The sequence below is a fragment of the Ipomoea triloba genome, chromosome 2 (genome assembly GCF_003576645.1).
Source record: "Ipomoea triloba cultivar NCNSP0323 chromosome 2, ASM357664v1".
Lineage (NCBI taxonomy): Eukaryota > Viridiplantae > Streptophyta > Magnoliopsida > Solanales > Convolvulaceae > Ipomoea > Ipomoea triloba.
In genome coordinates, this window is record NC_044917.1 from 14028864 (window position 1) to 14042916 (window position 14053).

Genomic DNA, 14053 nt, shown 5'->3' on the forward strand with positions numbered 1-14053 from the left:
TATATATATATATATATATATATATATATATATATATATATATATATATATATATATATATATATATATATATATATATATATATATTTCTATTCAAATGTGGCCGTACCTTCACGTGCAGTCGGTGTGGTTTACACCACTCAATGTTAAGAAATGCACCACTCAATATTAAGAAACGCACCACAATGAAAATGAATAAAAACACCTCATAACTCCCCTTTTTCTAATTGTGCATTTATGAACATTGTGTGGTGTATTTTGTCATACTTAGTGGTGTGGTTTTTGGTGATGTGTACCTAATAGTGCATATTTGTGTGGTGCATTTCTTAACATTGAGTGGTGTAAACTACACCGACCGCACGGGAAGGCACAACCACACCTGAACTCTACTATATATATATATACATACATATATATATATATATATATGTATATAATTTTTGTGGTTAATTATTAAGTGAAATCATACCATCTATGAGGTCCTCTAAATGTAGTGATTTATCACGTTTAATTTTAAAATTTTAATAACAGTTTGAGAGTCGAGGATCACAGATAATCAATTTGATAACTTAGAATTAAATATAACAAAATTATTATATTCAGAGGACTCCATATTGCATTAAGTCATTTAATTATATATATTGCAGATTAAGGTGGGATTGGGTTGGCAGTCCGATTAAAATGCCGAATCCAGATGGCAGGAAGCACAAGTTTCGGGCTTGGATCCTGCGCCTTTGTACATTTCCAAATCCCTGCAGGAAACAAAATTCACTGTAATTTAAATGTTTCTTACTTTTCAAAAAAAAAAAATGTTTCTTCACTATGAAATACAAATATTCTTAGAGGTTGTTAGATGCTCTCCTATCAATTAAATTTTTGAAAAAAAAAATAATTATAGATTTAAAAAATTATTTTGTTGAAAATTTTAATTAACATATATGATGTAATCCTAAATTTAAAATGATTAAATTACCAAGAAAGTTATTTATTTGTTTCAACTTTCTTAGAATTTTTTTTATCTCTAACAAAATACTAACTTACACTATTACCACAAAATGATAATTTTCAGTGAATTGTAATTTGTCGAAGAAGAAGAAAAAGCAACATTGTACTTTTTTTCAGTGAATTGTAATTTTTTATTTTGTTGATGTTGTAACAATTTCTTCATATGTAAAGTGTTATCTTTCTTTAAATAGGTAAAACGGTAACAAAGATGGCATGAGAAACAAATACAGTGTATTTATAAGGAAAAAAATTATCTGACGACACCCAAAAAAGATAAACATGTTATTGAATAAGTTTTATACTTCTCCATTATATTAGAAAAAGAATTGTAACCCTATATACTAAATATATTTTTCTTGATTTTAAAAATTCAATTTTATAATTTTAATTTTTTTATATTAAAAGGTTCACCAAATATATTAATAATCTTCTCACCTTAAAAAAGTTACAAAAGTTTCTTAGGCCATCTACCCTGGTGAAAGTAAGAGGCATTGCAATCTGACATAGCTTTTCTTTCTTTTATTTTTTCTTTTAAATGACGTGTAATATCTTTGATTCTGAACCATTATTCACTCCCTATTTTAGTTGTTTTTTATATTAATTGTCTAATTCTTAATAGAAATTGAGACTCGTTTATGTATTTCGTGTCTAAAGGTGCAATTGCCCATAACGAGTAGCAAAGAAAGGATTTTGTAATGTTTTAGATCAATTTTGTAAGCAGATGAACTTGCCTAAGGAATGAAAGAAGCAGCAGAGCATGAAAGGAAACAAGAAACAAAATTGGAAGACACCTCACGGCCACCGAGTGGCCATGAGGCCGCTTAAGCCATATCTGACCCGCGACCACCTCACGGCCAGGCCCACGGCCGTAAGGTAGGCCATGAGGTCTGCACTGTTCTATTTATTCAGCGCTTTTTCTACAATTTGGAGGATTCCGAACCCTAGTTTTGTCTTGGCTTATTTTTCCTCATCTCTCTAGATTTTCCTAGCATAGTTTAGCCTAGTTTAACATAGATTGATTTAATTTCAAGCTTGGATTGCGGATTGGAATTGGATTTCTTCTTCTTCATTAGTAAAGCTTTCTCTTTCCATTATTGATTTTCTTCTTAGTTTTCTTGCAATGTTTATGGTTATTCATTATAGCTTTGCTTTGTTTACCATTATAATGCCTGAGTAGTTAGCTTTTGGGTTTGGATTAGGGTTTTGTTGCTATTCTTGATGCTAGGGTTGTGATTATTGCATAAAGGTGATAATTTATTGACCTAGGGTTCTTATGTTTGAATTGAATTGTTAATTCCTCTTGTTAGTGATTGATGGCCAACAATTATTAACTTGTTTTGGAGAGGATTTCATCTCAACGAAAGTTGGATGAAAGACTCGAGCCTAACCAATTTCAAACGCAATTTTCCTACTATGAAAATATGGATATTTGGAGTTTATAATGCATTTGTTTTAAGGGTTAGGATGGATGCATCACGAAAGTGGGGCAATCCTATTCTAATTCTTGTTTATTGATTACTACCGTAGCTTGAACCTGAATTCTTTTGTGCATTGTCATAATTCCCTTGGTGAATTGTTTTTCCCCTAATTCTGAGATTGTTAGTGCATCAAGAAAGCAATACGCCTAATCTGGACCTATCTTTACTCATATAGTTTATTTCTTGTTTAATTTGCATTTCTTTATTTTCCATATATACTCAGTGATAATTTGCTTGGATCCTTCTGAATTCCAATACATTATAGTCTAGAATCTTGCAATTCATACAAATACGTGTCATAGCCCCAATACTCAGCGGAACGATTTTTTCACCTTTTTTCACTATCGATCACCACTTTACTCATCAGCGCGTTTGCAATCTGACACTGCCAAATTGCAACAAATGCAATTCTGGTGTCAGACTTGCAAGCACCACTTTTATATTATTATTAATTGTTGTTGGATTAATATTTTGTTAACAAAAAAATTAAATATATGTAATTAAAATAACATTTTAATTTAAATTAAAAAATTAAATGTATATATTTATTTGTTTAATTTTGTCTAATTTTGAAATTAAAAAAAATAAAATAACATATTAATAGTTAAATGCATACTTCTTATTCATTCATACATTGAAATTAAATTCATCATACAATTAGTTATCTAGAAATTTTTGCATTTGCTTCTCATATGGTGCTCAAAGCACAGTTTGTCATCATTTCTAACCTAACACGCATGTGGTGCAAGGAAACACTTGGACAAATTATGAGAGCATGTATAGTCATGCGATGCATGACTATGTGAATGTCCACTGAAAGAAAATAATTACAAATTTTTTAATATAACATTCTAAAAATGAGAGAAAATTACAAAGATGCTAATAACCTTACTATCAAAATAAAATGGACACTGAGAATAGTTGAAAACAATATGAATGTGAATGTCCCATAACCTTTTATTCATATCTCCTTTTATAATTCACTCAATATGAGTGTGAATGTCCCATCACCTTTTATTCATATCTCCTTTTATAATTCACTCATAAAGTTTCAGGAATAACATTTGATTACTTTTCCATACATGGATCTGGTTTAGTAAAGTGTCTACTATTATATATATATTATAGGCCCATTAGAAATAATCTTAGCTAAGAAAAAGCTAAAGATACAAACGTATAATCACAAGGTCACGAGTTTGAATTTCAACCTTTTTTAGTTTAAATTGATTAGCTATGAAAAATTTAAGTTGATTTTTGTAGTCCTTTAATTTGTCCGATAGGATAACAAGTTAAGAGGAAATTTAGAGCAACCCTATTAAGGGTTTTTGCTCAGTTTGTGAGGAAGAAAAAATTAATGATTAATTTTTATCTAATGAAATGGGATTTTTGAGGTATTTTGTTCTCCTGCAAATATAATTTTTTGGGTGAAATTCACTTTTGGGGGAAGGGAGAAAATTGCGTTGATTGTTGCGTCTGTGCAGCAATGTTCGCTCCAGGAAGGCTTGTTTAGTGCCTTCTAGGCACATAAATAGCCTTTAGTTTTTTTTTGTTCAATTTATTTTTTCCTTTTTTTTTTTTTTTCCTCTTCTCACTTCATTCTCTCTTCTACATGGCATGCAAAAAAAAACTCATAAAAAAATTACAACAAATGAGACAGCTCTTATCTAGTACACACTCGTAGTGGCTGATCTAAAGGTTCCTTTGTCACCCCAAATTGGCTCATCAATAGTAACTAATATGGCAAATTATACCATCAATGTTGACCCTAATCCAAAATGACATTTAAATTATGTGTTTGCAGTTAATATATTATATAAATAAATTGAAGGCACATGTTATGTTAATTCCAATGACATAGTATGCTAATTATATTATGCCTACTACAATAAATATATTATATGTCTGTCGTTAACATATTATGTTTTTGTATTTAGCAATATGAGTGTAAATATCCCATCACCTTTTATTCACGTCTGCTTTTATAATTCTCTCATAAAGTTTCAGGATTAACATTTGATTACTTTTGCATTCACTGGGCCTGGTTCAATAAAGTGTCTAGTATCATAAAATTGGCCCATCGACAGTAATATGGCAAATTACCCATCATTATTGTGTAAATCATGGTCCACGTATATAAATAAAAATATATTAATTGAATACTGAAAGTATATTATTTTATATATTATCAAATAATGTACATTCAGTATACAAATAATATAATTTTAGTATATTAAAAATGTACATTTTTATGGACCATATATCATTGTGTGGACCATGATCCACATAAAAATTTGTCGCAATTATACCATGGACAAGGGTCGCTTTACAATGTGGACTCTGATATAAAATCACCACTATCACTACCACATAGAGCTGTCAAAATGGGCCAGCCCGCCAAGTTGGGCCCGTTTAACCCATATTTTAGGCGTATTAGGTTGGAGGATTTTCAACTTGACCAATATAACCCGTGTAGGTACAAATTATACGGGTTGGTGCATGGGTTACACAAGAATCATGCATGCGTAGTAATTTAGATTAAAAGTTAATTCCATCAGAGGTCCCTTATTTTTGGTGGCAATTCCAAATTTAGTCTCAGACTATCGTTTTTGCCATTTAACATCCCAGACTATTAGTTTTTGGACACTTTTAGTCCTTCTCATGACTTTTTCTATTTTTAGTAAGGGCATTTTTGTCTCTTCATATTGTTCTTTTGTTATTTATTTCCGATTTCAATCGGTTTAATTAGTTTAGGACTTTAGGTAACTGATTTTTAGTAACCAGATTTTTCAATCAGTTTTTAGTAAAGTCCTAAACCAATTAAATTGGTTGAAATCGGAAAAAAATAACAAAAGAAAAATATGAAGAGACAAAACTGCCCTTACTAAACATATGAAAAATCATGAGAAGGACTAAAAGTGTCCAAAAACTAATAGTTTGAGATGTTAAATGGCAAAAACGATAGTCTGGGACTAAATTTGGAATTGTTACCAAAGACAAGGGTCCTCTGGTGGAATTAACTCTTTAGATTAATTACAGTTTAAAGATTAAGGAACATAAACAACAGTTATGCCATGGACCCGGGTCCACCTTGCATGGTGGACTCGAGTCAAAATACACAATTTATATATTGAATATTCACAACTTACATTGTGAATGTTCACAATTTAAATTGTAAACATTTAGTATATAAAATTGTAAGCATTCAATATGTAAATTGTGAACATTTAATATGTAAATTGTGAACATTCGGTATATATAAATTGTGAACATTTAGTATATAAAAATTGTGATCATTCAATATATAAAATGTGTATTTTTGGATCCGAGTCTACCTTGCGAGTGGACCGAGTCCACAGAATAATTTGCCGAACACAGACGTCCCAAGCTGATGCAAAGCAAAGTGGAACATTGTTATTGGAGTGGGCTTTCATTTGTGAAGTAAAGCCCCACGATTCCTGTAGGATGTTACTATAATGCAAAAACTTTACTGATATGCTTGGAAATGATATGCTTATAATGCTTAAAGTTACATTTGTAATACTTATAAAGTTATAATAATATGTTGCGTTCACAGCATCAATTATTCAATTTTCTAGATTTATTATTATTATTATTATTATTATTATTATTATTATTATTATTATTATTATTACATGTGATGAAAGAAATCTATAGTCACTACTTAATAATATGCATTGAGTGAAACAAAATAGGGAATATTCCCCAGTTCCACCTCCAGGTACATCTAGGCTCTTGTTTTTTAGTCGGGTCGAGGTCAAATGGTTTGGGTCAATGTCAAACGGCTCATGTTAGCTTATAGGCTTATATATAGGTCTTAGCCCTTCACTTTTGATGACTTTTTCCACTCCCCTCTCTATCTTCTATCTAAACAAGACCCATGGCCAAGATGCAATGCTCTCCCCTCTCTCTAAAACTATTCAAGAGCAATAAATGAAAGAGCTATTTGGGTTAAATCCTTGTATCTATTTCTATATTGTACATCTATTGTTATATACACAGTTGATACGGGATGATTTAGTTCTATCAGTTGTATAACACTAAAACAAATAAAATGCTGTGTGATAAACTTGTCAAATGTTTCCTTGCTCTTTCGTGCGCCTTCATTGATAAACACAAAACTTAATGGATGCACTAGTACAAAACATGTCATCCACGACTAGGAGTTGGCATATTTCGGGTCAAATAGGAATTTTCACGGGTTTGATCCGGTTCGGGCTGAACCGGAGCACTACTATGCCGAAATATAATTTGTTTGGTTTGGGTGCGGGTTTACATTTTTGGTATCAGATTCGACCCGAAACTCAAAATATATGGATAGTATATAAGAAATAGTTAGGTTTTAACGTTATAAGAGTTAGTCATTCTATACATTTTCTTTATCTGATTCTCTCTATCCCTACGCCTTGGCGTCTCCTTTTTCTCTAGCAGCGAACCGACAACTTCCCCTCTCTTTTCTACTCACAAATCCAAGGTTTCTTAAATTTCTTTTCTTTTATTGAATTTCCTCTCATCCTTAGTCTCGTAGTCTCGTAGATCTGGTATAATCTCTTCTCTCGCAATGCTACTATGTTAGTGTTTTGGCACTTTTGGGTAAGATAAAAGACTATAGTTCACGTTCATATCTTTTAGTATTAAGCGAAAGAAGTAGTTGCTTGAGTGTTTTCTTTAGAGGTTAGTTCACAAATCATAATTTATAACTCAATTTTCTGACCAGAGAAGGTAAACTTAATTCAAAATATTTACTCTTTAATGGTAAATTTTGTTAGATTTATTTTTTCTATAATAACTTTTCATGCTTAAACTTGACATCGTCTATATAGTATTCCTATATTAGCATTGATTTTTTTGGTTTCATTTTGTTGATTTGTTTTCGTATAAAAATTTTATGTGGTTAAAATCATCTACATAATTGCTTTTGTGGCAGAATACTATTGACTCTGTTACATGTAGTATAGTCAACATTTTCCCCACTAAGGCTCGAACCCATGACCTCCCACTTGAGAAAATCAAGTCATGCCGCTTGACCACAAGGCCTTTGGCAATATTGAAATGTTTTTAACTCAAATTGAATTAAAATTTTTTGTAAAAATGGTCCAATTGCACAAATTTTGCTTGTTTGATGGTTGAATTGCACACTTTTTAAGTTCAATGGCTCAATTGCACAAAAGCGACAAGTTCAGTGATCTATTTGACACTTTTTCTTTTTTTTTTTTTTTTTTTTTAATGTAGTTAACAATGTTCTGGTCATTTTTATACACGATGTTAATTTGTGTTTGTTGGCAGTGAAATCAGTGGTAGTGGTGGTGAAGGTCGTGATGGCAGGGGAGGAAAATACTATCACATAATCTTCCATCCTCACAATCCCCTATGTATTCCTGTAAAAAATTGCTGTGCATTCCTTCAGTTTATACCCGATCCCAAATCTATACTCTTACAAATTCAAGAACTATACATGATCACATATTAGAACAACCATTGAAACATAATTTGCAAATTAAATTTATGTTTACTAATTAAATAATTATTTTTTATTATTTTAGAGAAAAATAGAGAATTTGTTTAATTATACATCAATACATCTTGAAAAATAAAAATACTTTAAAAAAATAAAGAATGAGAGGGAGAGAGAAAAAAAAAATCATTCATGAAGGTTATATAATATAATTAATTATACTGCATAAATTAAGAAATAACTACAAAACCTTAATCCAATTGCCAAGATCTAAAAGCATGACTTCAAAACATCATATGAAATGTCTCTGTTCATTCCCAATCCTCCTAGGTGGTTAAAAGAAAATCAAAGAAACCAGAAAAGAAAACGTGAAATTTGTGAATATACTGCATATTATTAGAGTAGTTAATAATGTACTCTATGAGATTATTAATAGAGTTAATTCCATTTTGTCCTAGATTTACAGTTAACAATTTATTTTTAGTCACAGAACATCTCTATTTAGTTATAATATTATTGTGATATGATCATTTTTTATCATCCGTTAAGATGTCATTAAAACAGGACATTCCAATTAAAATAGTCATGTTACAATAATATTATGATTAAATAGAATGTTCTTATACAAAAAGACCAAAATAAATTCTCACCTCTAACTTCAAAAATGAAATTAACCCTTATTAATATATATATTTTCATTTTCTCCCTGATTTTGTGTATTATTACCTTGGAGTTGAAGTTCTGAAGAGCTTAATACTGGACAGAATAATCATAAAGGGAGGTAATTAAGGGTGTGATCATCATTCCAGTACGATTGATCAACGGCTCCGGTAAGATCAAACAGCCCGTGGCCCTGGCCACCTCCGATTTGCCAATCCAACGGTGAGAGTCCACCGTTGCTTCTCCTGCTCTGCGTAGCATCGTCTAAAAACCCGGCTGCCGTGATGTCCTGCATCTTTCCATCTTCGCCGTCCATCTTTGGCTGCGGGCCCCACTGAGCTTTAGGGCTGTGCGGCAACCGGAACGTGTCGGCGGCGGCGGCGGCAGCGTTGGTGAACTCGACGAGAGACGACGGGCCGTCCGATGACGTCATCAGGGTCGTGAAGTTCCCGAGCTCCTGGAAGATCTGACCGTCCGTTGAGTGATCCATCAACGGCTGATCGTTCGCACTCTCCGCCACCACTTCGGCGGCTCCGACCGCCGCGGCGGCGGCGGCGGCGGCGGCGGCGGCGGCCGTGATGCTAGAACTCTCGCTAGTGGAATGGGAATTAGACTCAGGCGGCCGCTGCGACGACTCGGCTGATTTCTGCTTGGAGCGCTTGGTTTTCCGGCTGCCGCCTCCGACGGGAACGTTGCGGAGGACGCCGCCTTTGGTCCAGTAGCGGCGGCAGCTCTTGCAGAAGTGGCGGGGCTGGGAGAGGTTATAGTTATTGTAATAGCAGAACTTGGTATTGAGCGAATCGCAGCGGGGGCACTTCAGCTCCGCCGTCTGGTGGTGGTGTGGCCGCAATCTCCGATCACCTCCACCGGCGAACATCCGAGCTCCACCGCCGCCAATTGGGTGAACATCTTGCATATCTCAACCACTAAACGCGCGTACCAAGCTTAAAGTTAACACGTACAGAGACTTTATAACTGAAGAATTTGCAGGCGGCGGTGGCAAGGATTCACATTTGCCGACAATTGAGTAATGAAGTAGAAGAGGGAGTTGAAACCAGCTGCGCAGTATATATGTGGATGTTGAGTTGCAGCACTACTAACGTAATCACCTTATTATATATTTTCATGTATCTAGACATCTGTTGTAGTACTTATGTGATTTTAGAATGACGAAACTACCTTACTCCATTTGGGATGATTCATTTTTCGTCACTTATTAAGATCCAAGTAAAAATTTAAATTTTTGTACCCAAATATTTATTTATTTAGAGTTGAAGTTGACTTGAGGATAAAAATCTCCATTTATGCGTGGAGCTTAATAAGGGGAAGAATAAGGAATCATCCCAAATAGAATAAGGATGATAAGTTACCAATAAGACCATATTTATAACAGGGGGAGATTCAGCAAGGTTGTACCTCCCGGCGAATATTGCCCCAAGTTAGCAAGGAAATCAGCACATTTATTCCCTTCCCGTAAAACATGCATGATTTTGAAATCTTGAAATTGACGGAGAAGAGATTTGCAGTCCGCGACTAGGGTGGATTCAATGCTACCACCAATGACGTCATTCCCCAGAATATTCACCATGGCATCGGAGTCTGATTCCGCAATGATGTGGGTGAACCCGTTACTAAGAGCGGTAATCAAACCCTCACGGAAACCCTAGAGTTCTGCAATGAAGCTCGTAGTATGCCTAATATTCGCTATGAACCTGACCAACCAGACTCCTCTGTGATCTCGAATTAAGCCCCTTGCACTAGCCAACCCCGATGTAGCTTTCCTTGCGCCATCCGAATTCATCTTCACGTAGCCGGGTTGTGGCGGAGACCAAGAGACCCAAACGTGACTTGCAGGAAGTGGACCAGAATGTCTTAGAAGGAATTTTTTAGCCTCCATCGCCTCCAGCTCTGCCCTTTGTACTGTTTCATCTGCTGAGCCGAAGGTGCTATTGAAGACTAGGTTGTTCCTTGCTTTCCACATATTCCAAAGCAGATAGGGGAAGGTGATATTCCAACATCTTCCACTGTTGTCTTTCTGAGTGTTTGAGCAGAAAACCTCCAACCAGGCCGAGAGGGGAAGGTGAAAGCTGGACGAGAATGCTAACGGAGGTGACGAAACCTCCCAGCATGTTTTCGCGAACTCACACTGGCGGAGAAGATGGTCTAAGGTCTCATCTGCCGCACTGCATCTCGGACAAGTAGCACACGATGTTAACCCACGTCTTTGTCGTTCTGAGTTGGTCAGCAAACCGTTCATCACAATTTTTCATATGAAAATCTTCACTTTTTCCGCGCAACAGATCTTCCAAATCTAAGTATGAGAATCTTCTAACCCGCCATGTCCTGAAATAAAGGAAAAGGCCGAAGAAACCGAAACAAAACCTGAATTGGAATGAGGCCAAGTCAGCTGATCCACCTGATTGTTTACCGCTGGAAGCGCAATTGCCCTGATCTCGTCCACAAAGTTAGGAGGAAGAACGATGTTCAAGGCTGGGATATTCCAGGACTTTTGACTAGAGATGAATGACCAAAAATTGTCATGCCACAATAATACTAGGATCAAAAGTGGATGTTTTGAGAAAAAAAAAAGACTAAAAGTGGATTGCCATCCATAAATCTAGGACCAAAAATGGAATTAACTCCATTTGTTTATTACCAATTACCAATTATTACCAATCTATAATTGGTAATTGGTAATAGATAAATGTAATGGTAAACAAATAGGTATTGAAATATAATATATATATAGAATTCAAATATGTATGTAATATAATATAATGGAGTCCATTCATATGTTTTCACCATTAACATAATAATAGCATATCTTTTGGTGCCAAAGACCTTGTGGTCAAGCGGAATAGCTATGGCTCAATAGTATTCAAAAATTATATAGATAGATTTATTCCGTGCAGGCTTCTTGCATTCAAGACTCTATTCATTGAGAAATGGATATTTAAAGTGATTAACTAATTGATACGAAATAAGTTTTGTAATTCAATTATGAAAAATATTTTAGAAGAAAAGTTATTTTTTATGAACTATCTAATCAACGTAATCTAGAAGTTTCAAATATGTATTATTGGATTTAAAATACTTAGAGTTAATCTAATTAAAATAAAAAGTATTTATAAATATCATATTGATAGAGATGATATAAAATTTATTTCCACAATTTTATATTTTATCATAAATGTTTTTATTTTTTACTCCAGCTAAATGAAATTTCTGAATTCGCCACTTCTCAGAGTAGTACACAACTTATAAATGCAGATTTTATTTTATTTCCCTTTCAAACTTTCATGCATTGTGATGGGAAGTCCTCCAACTACCATTTGGCGGGTCCTTCAGGAGGAATTAGAGAGCATTGCCCGGAAAGTTCCTTGCCTTGTCTTGTTTAGTTCAGATTTTTTCTTCTACCGAGACACATCATTTTTTATTGAAAAATATAAATAGAAAAAAAAAAGAAAAACTCCTATGCATTGTGACTAAAACTTTTATATCAGTGCTATTGACATTGTGATCTAGTGGTACGAAATGACTTTTCTTAATAGGAGATCATGGGTAGACTTGGCAATTCGTGTATACAGGTTCGTTAATGGATTGACATGATAACGACACGAACACGATAAGACTAAACACGAACACGACACGTTAAGGTTAACGGGTTCAAATTTTTAACACGAACACGAACACAGTTTATTAACGGGTTAAACGGCTGGGTTGACACGATAGACACGTTTTGTTAACAGAGTTCGAGTCGTGTCGATAGGATATGACAAGAAACCTGCTAAACCTATTAATATTTTTTAAAAGAAACTAAAATTTAAAGTTAAAGTTAAATAAAAAAGAAATAAAACCTACAATTCAATCCATCGAACAAACTAAAAAAAAAAGCAATTTATAACATTTATAAAATGATAAAATAACATCTAACAATCATAATTAAAGAAGTCCATACTAATTTGTAGAATAAAATTGAACACAATAAAAATTCAATTTCAGATTGTTGAACATCAATAATTGGTGTAGGATTTTGGTCTAATGTAGTAAATTCATCGTTAGTCATGTTCATGATATCTTTTATAATCTCATTCATCACAATGGTTCTTACCTAAATGACAATGGTTCTTAGCGGGCTATAAATAAATTTGTGTAAACAGGTTCGTGTAAACGGGTTAACACGATAATATTAACGAGTTTTTAACATGTTAAACGGGTTGACCCGTTAAGACATGAAACATAACGGGTTCTTAACGGGTCAACCCGTTAACGACTCGGGACATATTAAGGCTAAACACTAACCTGTTATTTTCGTGTCCAGTCTCGTGTCATGTTAACAGGTCGTGTTCATAATTGCCAGGTCTAGTTATAGGTTTGAGTCCTAGTTGGAACGAGAGAGGGTTGAGAAAGTATATATGAACAAAGTCATTCAGTTTTTATGTTCAATCTCATTCAGTTTTTATTTTCAATTTTATACTAGTGGTTGATGCTACTTGCGAACATAATTGTGCATTGCAATATAATGTGTCAATGTGATCTAGGAGGATAATTTAGTGCTGAAATTTATCTATCATGCTAACACAATAGGTAATTAGTTTGGGCAAGATATTCACACAAAAAATCTAAGTAGAGTAAAAAACATATAAAGCTTAGGAAGAAGGTTGATGGTATGCATTTAGATTTAATCATCTTAGCTCAAGTGAAAATGGTTTTAAGAGGTCCAAGGTGTGCAGACAATTTTAAGGAAATATGATATATAGCTCTGAGCCATTCACATAACCCAACAAGGAAGTAATGAAAATGCTTAAATAATCTATCTTAATTCAAGTTGCTAATTTTGAATCCAATATAATACTCGTACCATTCTCTTGTCTTTTGATGAAAACGTTATTCTTTTAAATTCTTTCCTAGATTATAGTCTTAGCCAATGGTATGGTTAGGGATAAGGCTTGTGTGAGTACAATAAGTGGTGACTTGTTGAAGTATAAATTTACTACTTTAATTATTTTCTATACAGATTTAGTCATTCACTTATTATTAAAGTGACAAATTTTGTTCTTGAGGAATTAAATTGGTCACTTTATTAAATAATATATTAATAGCAAAAAGAGTTTATGATCAGTGTTGTCAAAATTCAGCCTAGGTGTTAGGCGCCGGTCGACTGCCTAGCATATCACCTTAAATGGTGGTCTAGGCGACCGCCTAGGTCATCTAAGCTCCACCTAGGCGCTGATCGCCTAAGCCTCCTAGGCACCGACTAGACATCCTAGGCATCGACTAGACCACCTAGTCGGCCAATTAACTATTGTTCTTCTTTTTTAATTGGTTATTTCACTCAAAACAACATCGTTTTGCGCGAAATAACCCTAAATTGTACAAACTCTAGATATTTTTAAGTTAATATTTAATATTTTAGTATTAACTATTAAAGTATTAT

At 33.9% G+C, this 14053-nt stretch overlaps 1 protein-coding gene across 2 annotated transcripts; it reads right to left on the reverse strand.

Moving 5' to 3' along the window:
- Positions 1-8145: 8145 nt before the first annotated feature.
- Positions 8146-9738, reverse strand: LOC116007056 (dof zinc finger protein DOF5.4-like). 2 transcript variants are annotated; one of them, XM_031247644.1, is made up of 2 exons: positions 8683-9738; positions 8146-8279 (listed from the first exon to the last, which is right to left on the reverse strand). In XM_031247644.1, exon 1 carries the CDS (start codon positions 9530-9532, stop codon positions 8726-8728), a length of 807 nt encoding a protein of 268 aa, XP_031103504.1. In that variant the 5' UTR covers positions 9533-9738; the 3' UTR covers positions 8146-8279; positions 8683-8725. The 2 variants fall into 2 exon arrangements, with proteins under 2 accessions (XP_031103504.1, XP_031103496.1); XM_031247636.1 differs by having other exon boundaries at positions 8146-8282.
- Positions 9739-14053: the final 4315 nt, after the last annotated feature.